The sequence below is a fragment of the Haliotis cracherodii genome, unplaced genomic scaffold (assembly GCF_022045235.1).
Source record: "Haliotis cracherodii isolate W230 unplaced genomic scaffold, xgHalCrac1.p SCAF_13, whole genome shotgun sequence".
NCBI classification, from domain to species: Eukaryota; Metazoa; Mollusca; class Gastropoda; order Lepetellida; family Haliotidae; genus Haliotis; species Haliotis cracherodii.
This window is the reverse complement of record NW_027266268.1, coordinates 35,476,782-35,496,062: the sequence shown is the minus strand read 5'-3', so window position 1 is coordinate 35,496,062 and position 19,281 is coordinate 35,476,782. Positions and strand designations below refer to the sequence as shown.

At 42.3% G+C, this 19,281-nt stretch overlaps 1 protein-coding gene across 1 annotated transcript; it reads right to left on the bottom strand.

Moving 5' to 3' along the window:
- Positions 1-869: 869 nt before the first annotated feature.
- LOC139459887 (uncharacterized) lies at positions 870-17,655 on the bottom strand. Its single transcript, XM_071241603.1, has 15 exons — positions 17,554-17,655; positions 15,175-15,319; positions 14,673-14,839; positions 14,105-14,267; positions 10,419-10,591; positions 8,963-9,235; positions 8,180-8,455; positions 7,216-7,500; positions 5,399-5,875; positions 4,564-4,842; positions 3,347-3,625; positions 2,643-2,807; positions 2,409-2,427; positions 2,197-2,228; positions 870-1,271 (listed from the first exon to the last, which is right to left on the bottom strand). The coding sequence occupies exons 1-15, from the start codon at positions 17,600-17,602 to the stop codon at positions 1,243-1,245; spliced, it is 2,811 nt and encodes a 936-aa protein (XP_071097704.1). The 5' UTR covers positions 17,603-17,655; the 3' UTR covers positions 870-1,242.
- Positions 17,656-19,281: the final 1,626 nt, after the last annotated feature.

Sequence of the window (19,281 nt, the reverse complement as noted above, 5' to 3'; positions counted from 1 at the left end):
ATGATGATTGTGTTTTCATGCTTGGTTGCTATCTTTTGGAAAAATAACATCCATTGTGTAATGTATTCTACCGATTATCCGATGGCGGAGTCGCCGTGTATCGAATCCGAGAATGTCAGCGCTATACCTAAACACGTGGATTTCAGCCACGTGACTTTGGGTTTGCCTCTCTTAATAATTTGATACATATTGGTGTAGCTGAATAAATTTCAGAGTGAATTTAAGCCCAACTAATGATCACCCATTTATCGACATGTTTGTCGTAGTACTATAAATATGTCAAGTATGGTCAAGAGAGTGACAACGTCGGAAACTTGCATGCATTTAAATGGAATGTACTATATTGGAATAGGAGTACTCAAAATCATTACAAAGTTGACTTCCTGATTCAATTGTCACACTCGAGTGTTACACAGCCTACAAAGTAATAAACAGCGTGTTTGCCTGTTTCACTAATGTTAACAATACATCAGATCTGTTCTATTTCCGTTTCTACGTAATTTGATAAGCTGTTACACTTTGAACCAGGAAGATGTAAGTGTCACTGTGTATCATCAAACACGTCATTTAACAATGCACGTTCCGGTAAAGCACTTAGAATCTCACAGTGTATGAGTATTAACATCAAATTCCTTTAACCCTTCGTGACGCAAATAAAATGAAGCCCAGGACACCGAAATTATAACAATGGTCTGGATTCATTTGATTAGATGTTCTGTACAGTGGATCAGCTCCAACGGCCAGTGTTCTTTAACCCTTTGAAAGCTACCATTGTTTAAGCTGAAAGCTAAAACGAAATTCTGATTTCAGAGAGTTGTTTACATATTTATATTCATATATATATACACTAGAACAAAATGACACTCAAATGTTTATTTGCGTGATAATCATCAACAAAAGATACATTTCTGCTTCTACTTCATACATATGAACGCTTCCGGATGCGATTTAGCTAAAGATGCAATTGTACATCGAATTTTATTGGGTATGTCGTAAATAATTTTAAGGAAAATCATCAGGTCATCTTGTAAGTCAGGATTCATTACATTGAAATTATTATCATTTGAAACACAGTATCATGATTCTGCAACAGTGTAACTCAGTATAGCTCATGACGAGTCCACGTGAGTGTTGTCTATCATGGAACTCCCGTTGCATGGCACCAAGTGAATGGTGTATGGCACCATAGTCATTTGTGAATGTTGGCAGACACTGTATATATACTAGTGATGTCCCAAGCGATCACATCTGTTTGTCGATATGCGTTGACACTGTTGAGAGAAAGAATGATACTTGTGACAACAATTACCTTTCATTCTCTTCTGTAAATAAATATAAATCAAAAGTTTAAATTACTACAGTTGACCTGTAACGGCATATTAACCATAGTAAAAAAAAGAGTCGGGTGAAAAAAATGAACTACTTTTGAGCAGTACGTATGATTGATTGACTGACTTTAGGACATTATGCTCGAGAGCCCAATCCAAGGCTGATAGTGAAAGAATAGCTTAAACACCATTGTTTGTTGTAAGATCGGAATAAAGTGTGGTCCGCTGACTCCACTGTCATTGTACACATACAGCACGGGTCGTTGTTGATTCTGGGAACTACAAGTTTGCCGGGGATGACATTCTACCGTGACACACTGGAATTTTGCTGACTATATTCTTAATTCATCAAATAGTGTATTAATCATTGAAAATCTATCCGTATTCATTTACAAAGCAATGAAACTACGTCTTGTGTAAATCACCTAAAATTTTGTATTATAATGTTTCTCTCTCACTGTATACTCTGTAATGTATAATGGGCCTGTGGACTACAATACATAATGAATAAAGACTATACTGACTATATTCTACTAGAGTATGGTTGAACGCCGCTGAACCGTATGTCAGCTTGATGTTGGACTTAAGGCTGAAGGTCTGAGATGTATACCAACTCTGCACAGCGAAATGACGCCTGGGCCCCCCATGACCCCATTGTCCCGGAAGCTAACCCTAAGTATGTAAGGTATTACAGTATAGACTCACAGTCATTTCCATAATGAGTGATAGAGTATAGACAAACGACGCTTTTAGCAATATTCCAACCAAATCAGGGGACACCAGAAATGGGCTTCACACATTGTACCTACAGTTCCATGCTGTGATTCTTTGTCTTATATAATATTTGAATGAAGACACTTATATTTACCTCCCGGAAGTTCCGACAGTGGTATGTCTGTGCTGTAATCATGGAAATAATTTTGGTCAGTAGGTTAATTTGTGCTATCCGCGTATTTACTGGTTATTGACATTTATAATAAATAGATCGCAATCCCAGATAGAACAAGATTCACAATTATTTATACATCTTGTTACATATTAAAAGATATGTTTCTTGTATGCAATATCCCTCATACTTACTTCTCCTCTACCTTCTCATCTGAAATAAAACAAGATGCTTTGTATAATGTGAAATACCAGAGCTGAGTTTATATTTTTGTGATTGTCATTACAATTAGTTTTCGTTCGACACAGAAAGAAAATGGGCATTTTATTTTATCTGTTTCAACATCAAAATTGCAGTTATTCTTATGAACTGACACTGAATCTATATTTATAAAACCGATATAAAACGAAATATATTTCTATACAGACCATTGCGGATGCTTCCTTTAAGTTTCCTCCTGAGACGGATGACCATTAACACAAGGATGATGATGGCAACCACAAGAACACCACCGACGATGAAGATGAGGAAGTGCGGTGGTTGAGAGTGATAAGATTCTGGTGCAGGACCTGGATTTCCCGTCGTCACACGTGCTATTTAGAATTTGTAAAGAAAATAGACATTTGTATTTTTCTTCAAAACACGCTCTTGTTCCTAATATCTGCAACTATCGGTAATGGTAGTGCAAGGTCTATGCCAATTCTAGTTTGTCGTGTTGTATCAATCACGTGCACAGGTGGCCCAGTCGTCTAAGGCGCCGCGATTCGCTGTGCTGAGTTGCGTCCCTTGGACACGCCAGAAACCCATGATTGTGGGTTCGAATCCCTGTTCGCCCCGATTATGTTTCTAGGTTTGTCAGCACCATACCCGTGCTCGTGGGTTTCACCGAAGTGGTAAACGTCTGAGACCTGCATCACTTCGGGCTTTCCTCCCACATGAAGCTGACACGGCGCGATATAACTGTAATACTGTTAAAAGCGGCGTTAAACCCAACTCACTCACTAACATACATACACTATCGAGGGCAGTCGTCTCTCACCAACTCTCCCTCCTCCACGCCCATCATGAGATCACCAACCCATCCATGCCCTCACTTACTTTATTCGCTAGTAATGATTTATTTAGTACTTACACACAACTTTAACCCTGACTGTGCATGACCCAGTCCCTTCTCGCATCTGACCATTAGAATCTGTCATGCTGTTTGTAGCCGTGCATATATATACACCACCGTCTATCATTTGGACATCGTCAATAGTGAACTTGTCTCCGGTCATTAAAATCTTATTTGATGCTTGCCGTAACCACCGTATGGCACCGGGACCTGGGAAGGCGTCTACAGAACACGTGAGGCTGACAGATGAGTTTTGGACGACAACGTACTCCTTCTGGCAAGACACCACAGGAGAATCTGCAGATATTGCAGTGAAGGTTTAGTGTTTATGAATGAGTGAACCACACACAACGTTATCAAAACATGGATATGTTTTAAAATGAATAGTAAGAAGTTCTCCCCCCTTAAAATATGGGTGTTCAGGCACGGTTCTTTGTATTGGGCTTTGCTCATAGTGTCAAGCACAGGGCCCACTTGCACAAAGCGATCTTAGCGCTAAGGCTGTCGTAAGCCTATGTTAAAGTATGGAAGTTACGATCATCTTAGCGCTAAGATCGCTTTGTGCAAGTGGGCCCAGGGCCCCGTTCCACAAAGCGATCTTAGCGCTAAGATGATCGTAGCTCCCATACTTTAAAACAGGCCTACGACAATCATAGCACTAAGATCGCTTTGTTGAACGGGACCCTGGTCTGGTCCAGGCTCGATTATTTAAAGGCTGTCTTGATAAATCACGTGTAGTAGTGACCGTGGCCTTATACACGTGGCATTCACTCACTGCAGTGGGACCCGTGAAGATACGGGGTACAATAGGTCTTCAGCAACCCATGCTTGCCGTAAAAGACGACTATGCTTGTCGTAAAAGGCGACTAACGGGAACGGGTGGTCAGGCTCGCTGACTTGGTTGATACATGTCATCGGTCCCAATTGCGTGGATTGATGCTCATGCTATTAATCACTGGATTGTCTGGTCCAGACTCGATTATTTACAGATCGCCGTCATATAGCTGGAATATTGATGAGTGCGGCGTAAAACAACAAACCAACCACCAATCATTGCAGTGGATATCTATATTTTTCATCTAAACTTAGGAACTAACTGGAATGAATCAACATAGCCATTGTCTGAATGATGATAAAACTATTTTCTAGAGGATGGGTAAAATAATATACCCACATCAACCTGCATATGTTACAGTCATACACCAGACATCGACCATCACGAGTTACAGACATACATAAAACATTGATCTGCACCAGCTGAATCCCGTGTCCCTCAGTCAGGCCACCGTAAGTGAGATTCATCAAGTTGGTAAGTCTAACGATATACATTCCAGCATCAGATCTCCTGATGTTCGATATCACAGGTGGAGTGTTTGAAGACACCTCCAGCTCATTCCCTTCCCTCTTCCATGTGTAGACGTGTGGTTGGGGGTTGGAACGTGGAGGTAAACTCAGGATGACACTGCCGCCTTCGAACACGTCCCTCGTACCGCTATTCAAAGGAGACGGGGGATCTAAAGGTAAAAGGTAAACCATTTGAAGAATGGAAAATAATCAGCACCAATTCATTTAAAACGCATAAGGTTGTCACAACGTTGAAGGAATGCAAGGACGTTGTCCGAAAGACCCTGTTGCTTACGATGTCGTTCACAATGGTCACTGACCGCCTCCGTGGTCTAGTGGTAGAGCGTCCGCCCGGAGAGCGGAAGGTCCGGGGTTCGATCCTGGGTCGCGTCATACCAAAAGACGTTAAAAGATGGTACTTGTTGTTACCCTGTCTGGCGCTCGGCATTAAGGGGCTAAAACAAGGAATGGTCGGCTCGGAGTCAGTGCATTGTGTCTGAGTGGGATATTCATGTTAAACTGCGGCATGGTATCTCAGTGAGCTAGCACTATAAATCGGCATCAGTCCGGACTAGTACAAGCAACTACACACACACTATATAAGTGCAATAATCTTGGGCGCGACGTTTAGCCCCATTTCACCTCACCTCACAATGGTCACTTTTACACGACACTACTAAAACAACGGATTTCCGTATTATATCAGGGTGTACGCTCAATACTCACACAGAACATTTACGCTTGTTAAACATGATCCTGTCCCATTTTCCTTCTTTCCTGTGTGGTCTAACATCGTGTTCACAGCAGTACATTGATAAACCCCAGCATCATTTGTGGAAGAACTTGGGATATGGTATGTTCCAGTTTTGCCATTCATCGTATATAATCCACATGTCATTTCACACGTAGATTCTGTAATGCCATCCGACCGAGTTCTCAGCCTGGAGGCACGTCCGTCTAGGTCAGACCCTGAACCATCATCTTCTTCTTCAGCATTGCCAATATCAATAATCTGTTTTTCACCAGATCCAAAGAGGGGGGAATATGTGTCTGTAGGCTGAGGAGGGATAGTGGAGGCTGGGATGGATAGCCTTGCCCATGTCACATCCTCGGGGAGTGGAGATGCACACGCTTTGCATCTCAGGTCAAAAGATGACTTGAGAAGAACACTTACATCTTCTTGACAGACTACTTCAGGGGGATCTGAAACATGACTGTAGATTTCTAGATTCCCCATGGAAAATCAGAATACGCTTAACCATGTACCATTCGATCTTCTGTTGGATGGAATTTTAATTAATTCTATGTCTTGTATGAGGAAATGCTTTCTCTGACAGGATACATCGAATGGATCTGTGAAATACATCTCCATACCTAATGATGCATAGTGTGACCTCTCGTTACAAGTCATCAATCATAATTTGAAACCTTAAGGTTTAACACTTAAAATAGTTTTAAAGGCATAAAGAGCATACCAGCGCTTAGATTATTACACAAGTTAATTGATTAGTGAGCGCTCGATTTTCATTCTAAGCTCCCTGCGGAGTATACAACCCAAGCTGCCTGTGAGGCGCTTGAAGGTTAATAGCCACATTACCATATCATCCTACCGGGTACCCACTCACTGCTGGGTGAACATTTCAATCCAAGTCACATGCCAAAGAAGACAACACATGTGGTACACGTGCTTCAGTGTGGGGCAGGACCGAAGCCATGGAAACTCTCAGTAGTCAAGTTGCCGAACGTAGTCACCCATCTACTCTCCGAGACCGACGTTGCTTAACTTCACCTGATTAGTGATCTGTGCGCTGCGCACAGGACCACGTGTCACCACGTGAACAGAGCGTCAGATTTTGAAAATCAACCCTTGCCTGTTACATTATTTAATACTATTACCAGATGATCGAGCGAGTAAGTGACTATGTTTTAACGCCGCACTCAGCAATATTCCAGCACTATCCAGGCGGGGACCCCCGACATGAGCTTCACATATTGTATACATGTTGGAATGCAGGATGAATGATAATACCAGACCAAACTGTATAATGGATAACAGAGGTATACAACTCATGGAGAGTGAATCTAATGTCAATGTTTAAAATGCAGCAGTCATCTAAATATGTATATGATAACGTCACGGAAGATAGAGATGAATTCCTAAAGATGTAACCTTAAGGACTTTAAATAGTCATGTTGACTGATTATCCTCAGTACAGTTTACGACCCGTGAAGGTCCGGGTTAGAATAGGTCTTCAGCAACCCATGTTTGCCGTAAAAGGCGAATATGCTTGTCGTAAAAGGCTACTGACGGGATCGGGTGGTCAGGCTCATGTCATCGCATCCCAATAGCGTGGATCGATGTGCATGATATCAATCACTGGATTGTCTGGTCCAGACTCGATTATGTACAGACCGCCGTCACAGCTGGAATATTGCTGAGTGTGGCGTTAAAAGAACAAACAAACAAACAGTACAGATTAAAGCCAATATGTTCTGGAGATGTTACATATTTAGTTGAGTTGTTCAATATTACCAGGACTTACATAACACATCAACATGAACTAACTGCGCCCCCTGGCCGCTGACATGCGTCGATGACTCGTTGCTTCCGATGATGTTGGTCACCTCAATGACATAGTCTCCCGCATCAGTTCTACTGATGTTGTGCAGACTTGGTGGGGCGCTGGATGTTGTGCTCCACGGGGACCCGACTTTCCTCCACTTGAATGATGATGGTGGAGGTGAGGCAGTGGAAGGGAGAGAGAGGTCAGCACCATAGTCTCCTTCAAATACTGCCACACTCCCCGACTGGGTGGTTGGAGGGGGTTCTGGACAATAAAACAGTTATGAAAAAGATTTTCAAAGGTGAGGATCGAACTCACTACCTTCAGATTGCTCTGACATTGGACGTATGACTGATGAGACTGACGCGCTATCTACTGCGCCACCGTGTCCTGGACGGCGGGATTGAGGTTTATATATTTCAAAATCACCAGTGTGCGTCAACAAACGGGTCCCTTGTTTTTTTATGCATAATATCAGATTAACACCAACAGTTTTTCTCAAAGGAAAATAGTAATGTTACCGCATATTTTAAGAATTCGCCATTTTTTTAATTTTGATTCATTGACAAACTTTAATCTTCTGGCAATATTTGTCAGTATAAATAACCCTACAAGATGTATATAATTGATTAATAAGAGGCCCGTCGAATTATCTCATACGTGGCCGAAGTCGTATAAATCACCCGAATTTAGCTGTCAAGGGTTGCTTCCCTTATGCGTGTCAGAATCCTTTGTCACTAGGTCCGCATCCCAGCTCTGTCCTTATTATGATTCGTGTTTTTTCCAGCACTAAATCTGTGCTCTTGGGATCTATGTTATACACCGTGATATGACTATCTCACACCTGTGCCATATCAATATGCTAGATTATTACTAGAACATTACTTACCACAAATAGTATTGACTTAAGACAAATACTCAGTAATCACAAAATAATGCTCACTCAAAACTTTGATGGCCATGTCACAGGAACTGTTTCCTGTTTTTGTGACACCATTAGAATCTCTCAATGTGTTGTCGGCAGTGCACGTCACTGTCTGAGACTCGGTGACGTGTTCGAGGATGTATGATGCTGAAGCACCAGAAGACAGCAGCCTGCCTGTAGACGAGGACCAGGAGATGTTGTTGTAGCCTGGGGAGGCATCCACTTCGCAAGACAGTTGCACAGAAGTATTGTACAGGATGAAATACTCGGACTGACAGCTGACCACTGGAGCATCTGAATGTGAGCACAGACATGTGACCAGTGTGGTGCCATTAGATAACGAATGCTGTATCAAGTCTTTGAAAAGCATTTAAAAGTGGTACACATAAGAAAGAGAATTTATGGATGTCAACTTCTTTGTTATGAGGAACACAACGTTTCGGAGTATACATGTATGCTTACTCCTTCATCAGGTGAAAGAGTGAGCATATACTCCGAAACGTTGTGTTCCTCATAAATAGTATAACCGATAAAATTCAACAAATGAAGATCCATGACAGTCACGAACGATTTAATATAAATGAGGGACGAAGGGTAGCCTTATACTTAAAACGCTGGCCATAGAGTCATAGAGCCCAATACCCGGGGTTCGATTCCCCACATTCGTCAACGTGTGGTCATTAGCGGTGTCATCCTTTGTGGTGTGTCTGGAATAATGCCCAAACCAGCATCAACTCTAATTAAATCATTCAATTTACTGATACATATTTTTACCAAAGATTAATCAAGTAATATACTTACACACCACAGTAAGTGCTACAGATGCTCTGCCCAATTCATTGACACCCAACCGGACACTACACTGGAGTTCCTTATCATTATCAGCGTTGGCAAGAACTCTGGTGAATGTGGAAGATGTTCCATTGATGACGCCCCCAACCGTCCACGTATACGTAAGCGGTGAGGTCGGTGGTGTCTTCACGTTACAGGTGACAGTCTGACTAGTCCCAGCGAACACTTGGATTGTATTAACACTTAACGATACTGTTGTGAACCTCAGAACCTCAGAAAATGCTGTTTAGAATTATGATAAAAAACAAACATAATAATTATTACACAATGCTATAAACTTGTAAGAAACATTGACAAAAAGGTATATCACGCTAAAATCCTCCAACGGATTTCATTAGTATCCTCAGGGACCTCAGACTACAGGTTAGAGTTACGTTGTTGTTATGACGCCACAATGTTCCTGGTGTACAATCAATGTGACTTTGGCGTGTCAATTGGCATTGTTAGGGCTCACAATAGAGGCATTTTACAGTGATCGTTCGAAGTGTTACTTGTAAAGAGAAGGCATTTTAGACATTGTAACATCATGAGTTTGTAGTTAATAAGGACATATTTTAAAGGTAATGTTATTCCCATCTTCACATGTCATCTGGTGGGTGCTGAGTGAGAAACACCTGCTTCTAGAATATTTTTTTGCTGCTTGTGGGCATGAACCCAAAATATTCTATGTGTCCCATACGTTCTTCTCCACAACCTTGACATAATACAAAAAATAATACCTGTGGCTTAGCAGCTAGGTCGTTACTTGATTGTACATACTATTTGATGCATTGTTTATTACGCAAGACAGCATTTAATAACTAACAACACATCGAACATTGTGGCGTCTCAATATGTTACCAAAAGGTAATTCCATTTGGAAACAGGGGCCACGGGTGGCCCAGTCGTCTAAGGCGCCGCGATTCGCTGTGCACAGTTGCGTCCCTTGAGCACGTCAGAAACATACGATTAGTGGGATCGAATCCCGGTTCGCACCGATAACGTTGCTAGGTTTGTCAGCACCATACCTGTGCTCGTGGGTTTCACCAAATTGGTAAACGTCTGAGACCTGCTTCACCTCGGGCTTTCCTCCCACATTAAGCTGACACGCCGTGATATAACTGGAATACTGTTAAAAACGGCGTTAAACCGAAAACACTCACCGATTCGGAAAGTATTGTCTAAGGAGATAATACCACTAAACGTCTACAGTTGACGGAATATCGATGTTCTCAGTTCCACATAATGGTTAACACTATGTATTTCCTTCGAGCTCGGAACATAAATAACTACTGATGATTGTCACCACGTCATCTTGCCTGCTACACTCTCCTCTGGTAATCACGCTTTTAATTTACAGGACCATATCAAACCGTGACCCTATGTTTGCTTGGTGGAACCTACCTTTTGAAATAGAGATACTTACTTGAAGCGCATACAACCCCTACGTCCTTGTCATGGTTACAGTTGTGTTCGCCCCATGTCGGCCGGGAACATGAATCTATAGACGCCTCACTGCCAGTACACTCGAGTTCATCCACCCATATATCCCCTGTTCCACTTCCGAAGAAGGACGTCGGTACAACATAGGCATGGCTCCTGAAACATCACTTCATACATAGCGGGAAGTCAGTACATCACAGGAGTACGTCCTAGAGTACCACTACATGCATGGACCAACATCAGTTAAAGATAGAAATACGTCATGGTACATAGTTACATGCATGGGTTGGCGTAAGTACAACATTTATTCACGTCACGGAGCGTCGCTCTACACATGGAACGACGTCAGTAAATCATAGGGATACGTCATGGCTGTGGTACTACATTTGTGGAAAGACGTTAATAAAACGTCGGTACACGTCATGGAACGTCAGAATAGACACGAAAAATGCGTCCTTTTAGATATAGGTATACATCAGAGAGCGTCACCACATTCATGGAAGGACGTCAGTAAAACATTGGTAAACGTCTTAGAGCGTCACTACATACATGGATGGACGTCAGTAAAACATGGGTAAACGTCATAGAGCGTCACTACATACATGGAAGGACGTCAGTAAAACATGGGTAAACGTCATAGAGCGTCACCACATCCATGGAAGGACGTCAGTAAAACATGGGTAAACATCATAGAGCGTCACTACATACATGGATGGACGTCAGTAAAACATGGGTAAACGACATAGAGCGTCACTACATCAATGGAAGGACGTCAGTAAAACATGGGTATACGTCATGGAACGTCACTACATCAATGGAAGGATGTCAGTAAAACATGGGTAAACGTCATAGAGCGTCACTACATACATGGATGGGCGTCAGTAAAACATGGGTAAACGACATAGAGCGTCACTACATCAATGGAAGGACGTCAGTAAAACATGGGTAAACGACATATAGCGTCACTACATACATGGATGGACGTCAGTAAAACATGGGTATTAGTCATAGAGCGTCACTACATCCATGGAAGGACGTCAGTAAAACATGGGTAAACGTCATAGAGCGTCACTACATCCATGGAAGGACGTCAGTAAAACATGGGTAAACGTCATAGAGCGTCACTACATCCATGGAAGGACGTCAGTAAAACATGGGTATACGTCATGGAGCGTCACTACATCCATGGATGGACATCAGTAAAACATGGGTATTAGTCATAGAGCGTCACTACATCCATGGAAGGACGTCAGTAAAACATGGGTAAACGTCTTAGAGCGTCACTACATACTTGGATGGACGTCAGTAAAACATGGGTAAACGTCTTAGAGCGCCACTGCATCCATGGAAGGACGTCAGTAAAACATGGGTAAACGACATATAGCGTCACTACATACATGGATGGACGTCAGTAAAACATGAGCATACGTCATGGAACGTCACTTCATACATGAAAGGGCATCAGTAAAACATGGGTAAACGTAATATAGCGTTACCACATCCTTGGAAGGATGTCAGTAAAACATGGGTATACGTCATGGAGCGTCACTACATACATGAATGGACGTCAGTAAAACATGGGTATACGTCATGGAGCGTCACTACATACATGGATGGACGTCAGTAAAACATGGGTATACGTCATGGAGCGTCACTACATACATGGATGGACGTCAGTAAAACATGGGTAAACGACATAGAGCGTCACCACATACATGGAAGTATGTCAGTAAAACATGGGTATACGTCATGGAGCGTCACTACATACATGGATGGACGTCAGTAAAACATGGGTAAACGACATAGAGCGTCACCACATCCATGGAAGGATGTCAGTAAAACATGGGTATACGTCATGGAGCGTCGCCACATCCATGCAAGGGCATCAGTAAAACATGGGTAAACGACATAGAACGTCACTACATCCATGGAAGGACGTCAGTAAAACATGGATAAACGTCATAGCGCGTCACTACATACTTGGATGGACGTCAGTAAAACATGGGTAAACGTCATAGAGCGTCACTGCATCAATGGAAGGACGTCAGTAAAACATGGGTAAACGACAAAGAGCGTCACTAAATATACATGGATGGACGTCAGTAAAACATGGGTCTACGTAATGGAGCGTCACTACATACATGCAAGGGCATCAGTAAAACATGGGTATACGTCATGGAGCATCACTACATACATGGATGGACGTCAGTAAAACATGGGTATACGTCATGGAGCGTCGCCACATCCATGCAAGGGCATCAGTAAAACATGGGTAAACGACATAGAACGTCACTACATCCATGGAAGGACGTCAGTAAAACGTGGATAAACGTCATAGAGCGTCATTACATACTTGGATGGACGTCAGTAAAACATGGGTAAACGTCATGGAGCGTCACCACATCAATGGAAGGACGTCAGTAAAACATGGGTAAACGACATATAGCGTCACTACATACATGGAAGGACGTCAGTAAAACATGAGTATACGTCATGGAGCGTCACTTCATACATGGATGGACGTCAGTAAAACATGGGTATACGTCATGGAGCGTCACTACATACATGCAAGGGCATCAGTAAAACATGGGTAAACATCATGGAGCGTCACTACATACATGGAAGGACGTCAGTAAAACATGGGTATTAGTCATAGAGCGTCACTACATCCATGGAAGGACGTTAGTAAAACTTGGGTAAACATCTTAGAGCGTAACTACATACATGGAAGGACGTCAGTAAAACATGGGTAAACGTCATAGAGCGTCACTACATACATGGACGTCAGTAAAACATGGGTATACGTCATGGAGCGTCACTTTATACATGGATGGACGTCAGTAAAACATGGGTATACGTAATGGAGCGTCACCACATCCATGCAAGGGCATCAGTAAAACATGGGTAAACGTCATAGAGCGTCACCACATCCATGGAAGAACGTCAGTAATGCATGGGTATACGTCATGGAGCGTCACTACATACACACATGTCTTATTGGAAGGACGTAAGCAAGAATGGGTTTACGTCCTTGAACATCACTAGATGTATCTAGTCGAAAATACATCTGTGGTGATGTTTATCGCTAACAAAGTGGACATTTCTTGAATAGTACATTTTGCAATGTTTGTCATTGCTTTGAGTGTTATTGCTTATCATCGGAATAGCCTGTTTTCACTTTATAATCATTAGCACACATGCAGCTATCTTCGTCAATTAATCATCGTGATATTTCGTGATTCTATTTCAAGTGGCGAGGACTAGAGGATGTCACTGTCAGTCGTAGACGTGGTTGTAATTATATGTACAACATTAAGAATATATATATAAAGGCCACGTCACAATATGGCTCAAGTACCGCCGACGTGTCTTTAAACGTTAACTCATCCACACATGAAGTACTTTGATCTGAAGGATAACGGATATCTGCCATTCTGTTTCAACATTGCACTTACGTAGGGAATCAGGTTTATAAGTGGCCACTTGTATCTTTGCGGGTCGTAATAGGCGATTTTATGGATCAGATGGTCGGTCAAAACGACTGAGTGGATTGTTGCTCATAATATCCGTCACTGGATTGTCTGGTCCATACTCTATTAGATACAGGTCGCCGCCATAGAGTTGGAATATTGTGGCGTTAAACAAAAAACAAACAATCATAGGACTCACGTGGGTAGACCGAGTCCCCTGCATACTGTCTTGGCGTCGTTCCGGTCAAATCTGTCACTACACACCGTGCCCCAGCTCTGGACAAACACCTCAAGACGCCCCCCAGCTGATGGGGACACGAGCCGGGTGCGGGCAGGTCCGTGACTGAAGGGCTGGCCGGGTACTATAAGCCAAGAATTGAACAACTTTAGATTGGCGAAAAATCAGTACGACGATTGTATTTTGATTCATTCATTTTTCCAAAATGTAACAAATAATGTTCAAATAGACTAGCAAGAAGACGTTATTGAAGGGAACAATCGCCATGACCTCCGTCTTTGGTCATGCTTCAATCAGGTTTCATCAGGCAAAATATGGTTTAATTTTGAGTTATGGCAGAAAATAAATTATATATTTAATAACAATCAATAAATATTAGTATGCCTGTCATATCACCGCAGGTGACGCCAGAAACGGACATATTGTAACTATGCGGGGCTTGAAGAGCGAACACTTTAACCACAGGGATACACTGCTACCAATGACATATATACTGGCTGATACCATGTTATAGGTAAATGTCTTATACCAGAGACACATTCCACACCCACGTCCTCGCCATGGCCGCAGTTATGTGTTTCCCAGCCTGGATGTGAACACCGATCTAAGGACATCTCACTTCCAGTGCAAGCGACATCATCCATCATGATGGAGCCAGTTCCTTGTCCATAGTGAGCAGAACCCTTGACACTTAAACTAAAACAATCAAATAGTAAGACTGAGAGCACACCGATCTATTATCCGGGTATTGATGTTAACACTGTCTGCATGTTCATGGATGGAGCTGGCTCTTTACGAAACTCCACATTATTATTATTATTATTATTATTATTATTATTATTATTATTATTATTATTATTATTAAATAGGTATATGGAATGAATATTGAATATATAATTATGTAGGTGTTAAAATACAATCGATTAAAATTAAAATTGCACAATATTATGATCTCATGAAATATCCTACATTCCACATATTTTATTAGCTTGACAAATACGATATTTGACAATGTTTATAATGTTTATTACGCGTTTAGGCCAAATCCTTTACAGACAACTTTAGCATCATTCAAATCAAATCCATCATCACAGACAGTGCCCCACGCTCCTCCATGGTAGATCTCCAGGCGACCCGCAAACGTTCCTGGGACAAGTCGAATCAAGTCAAGGTCGCCTGCAGTGAAAGAGAAATCAAAGATTTTTGTCCAACGAGTCACCCCCCTAGAGGATTCCGGGTTACATTTGGTCCTCATAAACTTACGCTTGTCGTACGAAGCGTCGGTGGTCAGCATCTTCCCTAGACAAGAGAGTTAACTGACTATAAAAGTCCAGTTTCCACCCTTGCCGAACTAGGCTGGTATAATGGAGTTACATATTGGCTTGGCTAACGAGTCTATGCATAGTCCAATCAAAATCGCGCTCCGAAATCGAAATCCGGTTTGAAAATTGTCGTGCTGAATTCTGTCGATTGCAGGATTTGCAAAGCATGTGCACCGCGAACTCATTGTCAACAGATATTTTTCAAATATTTTCATGATTTTAATCAAGGTGCTCACGTGATTTCATGCATTTAAGACCCGCTTTATCACAATATAAATCGTGATTATCGATCAGATCGTCTAGACTGGGCGACGCCATTTTGTTTGAATCAAATGCAAGTGATGTGAGAGGTGGAATCTGATTGGCCTATAGGAGAGGTTTAGAAGGGACATAGTTCGTAATAACCCCTGGTGGCGCTACGATCGAGCCCAGGAATTCCAGCCTAGTTCGGCAAGGGTGGAAACTTGACTTTTAAAGTCACTGAACTCTCTTGCGTCGGGAAGATGGTGGTCAGGTTCGATGTCTTGGTTGATTACGTGTTATCGTACCTCGCGGCATATATTTTGCTCATACTATCAATCACAAGTTGTCTCTTACGACCAGCATGGGCTGCCGGGGGACCCACATGCACAAAGCTGTCTTAGCGCTATGACTATCGTAAGGCTATGTTAAAGTATGGGAGTTACGATCATCTTAGCGTTTTGTGCAAGTGGGCACTGCAGGAATCCCCAAGGGGGATATAGAATCTACTTCTTGGAAACACTTGCACAAAGCTGTCTTAGCGCTACGACTATCGTAAGGCTATGTTAAAGTATGGGAGTTACGATCATCTTAGCGTTTTGTGCAAGTGGGCTCTGCAGGAATCCCCAAGGGGGGTGTAGAATCTACTTCTTGGAAACACTTTACAGAAAGCTGTCTTAGCGCTACGACTATCGTAAGGCGATGTTAAGGTATGGGAGTTACGATCATCTTAGCGTTTAGTGCAAGTGGGCCCTGCAGGAATCCCCAAGGGGGATATAGAATCTACTTCATGGAAACATTAGTTATCAGTGTCGAAATACCTTAAATGACACAACGCTTACAAAATTTAATCTTAGCTATTGACATTTCGAATTGCTTGTGTTTAATTTTGGAAGAGGCGACGTGAGGTGATACGGGGTTTGACGTCACGTTCATGATTATTGCACTAATATATAGTGACGTGAATGCCGAGCTCCAGGCAGTGTAACAACAAGCACCGTCTTAAACGTCTATTCGTACAACGGGGCTAGGGATCGAACCAAGGACTTTTCGCTCTCCGGGGAGATGGAATATCCACTAGACCACGTAGGTCGTCTTTTTGGATGAACATGATCGGGGATTCCTGAGTTTACTTGAACAGGCGCTAATGATATACCGAATATATGAGACCGACTCCGTGGTCTAGTGGTAGAGCGTCCGCCCGGAGAGCGGAAGGTCCGGGGTTCGGCCGCGTCATACCAAAACACGTTAAAATATGGTTCTTGTTGTTAGCCTGTCTGGCGCTCGGCATTAAGGGGCTAAAACAAGGACTGGTCGGCTCGGAGTCAGTATACTGTGGGATATTCATGTTAAACTGCGGCATGGTATCTCAGTGAGCTAGCACTATAAATCGGCATCAGTCCGGACTAGTACAAGCAGCCACACACACACACACACACGTACACGCACGTCGCTATATAAGTGCAATAATCTTGGACGCGACGTTAAACCCAATTTCATCTCACCTCACCTGCAGCTGAATATATGACCCGTTAAGATCCGGGGTAGAATACGCCTTCAGCAACCAATGCTTGCCGTAAATGGCGACTGTGCTTGTCGTAAAAGGCGACTAACGGGATCGGCTGGTCAGGCTCGCTGACTTGGTTGATGCATGTCATCGTATCTCAATTGCGCGGATCGATGCTCATGATATCGATCTCTGGATTGTCAGGTTCAGATTCGTCATAATTATAGCTGGAATATTGCTGATTGCGGCGTTAAACACACAAAACTGAATAATATTATATAATCATACTCAAATGACACTTTAACAAAAAGTGATATCATGTACATGTATATTTGACCTACCTGGACCGATCAACAGGAACAGAGATAGTACGACGATGAGCCAGCCCATGTGAATGCCTTGTAAAGCAAGTACTGAGAGCGTGTGCCAGCTTGTCTACGAACATGTCAAGTGGCCTGGACCAATAGCCATCAATCTAGATGGACTTTGCCACGTACATGCATTGTCTGAATAATGGAATTCCATGACGTCGTCATAGACTGATGGGAAAGGGAACACAGGCCTCATCATCGGAGGCACCACTTTACAAAGTAGAGCATCTCAATTGTACCAGATTCAGATGATCGTGGTTTCGATTTGCTTGTTTGTTTGTTGCTTAAAGCCGCTCTAAGGAATAGTCCAGGGTCCACTTGCACAAAGCGATCTTAGCGCTACGACTATTGTAAGCCTATGTTAAAGTATGGGAGTTACGATCATCTTAGCGCTAAGATCCAAGGCCAAGGAATATGACGGCGATGTAAATAATCGAGCCGGGGCCAGACAAACCATAGGTTGATAATATAGCAAACGATCCACTCTGTGCACGTATCACAGTCTGACAACCAATCGAATTGTCGCCTCCTACGGTAACCATGGGTTACGGCAGCCCACGCCAACATGGAATCCCAAAGTGTGGTCGCGGGTTCGAATCCTTGATTATCACCGATTATGACAGCCTCATAATCCTGCCTATGGGTTTCACTCATCGTTTCTGACTTGTGCACTTTCGGGCTCTCCTCCCACATTAAACTTCTAGGCCTTACAGAGCTCCAGATAAGCTTTTGGTGTTGTGGGTATTTTACCCATGCATTTTAAAATCATTGGGTATCAGTAATTCTATTTGGGTATTCAAATTTCTGTTACCCACTAGTTTTTACACATGTGGGTATTTAAGTTAAATATTTAAAAACACTATTCATCTAGTCCCTGCAAAGTGGTGTCGTGTGGGTTCGAGAACTTTATAGGACGATACCACGATACTTCCACAAGAAAGTGTGATGGCAAATGATCATGATGTAACTGTCATCGTGGAGTTTGGCAAGGTTGAAGGAATGCCCGTTTATATTTAAAAATAAGTTGCTGATTTGCTAATTGAATACGCAGGGTTACTTCACAATATTTTGATGATACGCACAGGTTATATTTTTGTAGCGTATCTATAATGTTCGTTGCGTATTTGATACGCTTGGATTTTATTTTACTGCGTATTTCTGCATTTCTGATGCGTATTTTACTGGAGCTCTGGCCTTATCATAACTGAAATACTGTTTAAAGCGGCCATAAACCATGCTCCGAGTCACTCATGGAAACCAAGACAGGAGAATACAGGGAGGGTTTAAAAAAATAGTGCTTTATTTTGTACAGATGCGATACTGGCCGCTCATGTGCGTGGTGCAATGCAATGAAATGTCAAGTTCAAAAGCATTAATTGACAAGGGTACAATCGTATAACTATCACAAGAACATGAAGGCGATACAATACATGACATGTACCGAAGCATCACACTCGGATACATGGACATCGTTAATTCTTCACTGGTGTGTACAGATGCTATGTTCCTCACCAAGGAATGCACATGGCCAATATTCATTCAAATATCATTTTATTTTCTCAGAATAATACAAAACACAGACAATTGTTGATTGGTAAATAAATAAAGAGAGGAAAACCCTTTCCATATTCATCAGAAATCTCTTCTAAAAGCAAAGTCAAGAGTACAATGCGACCATATCATAATATCACTATAATG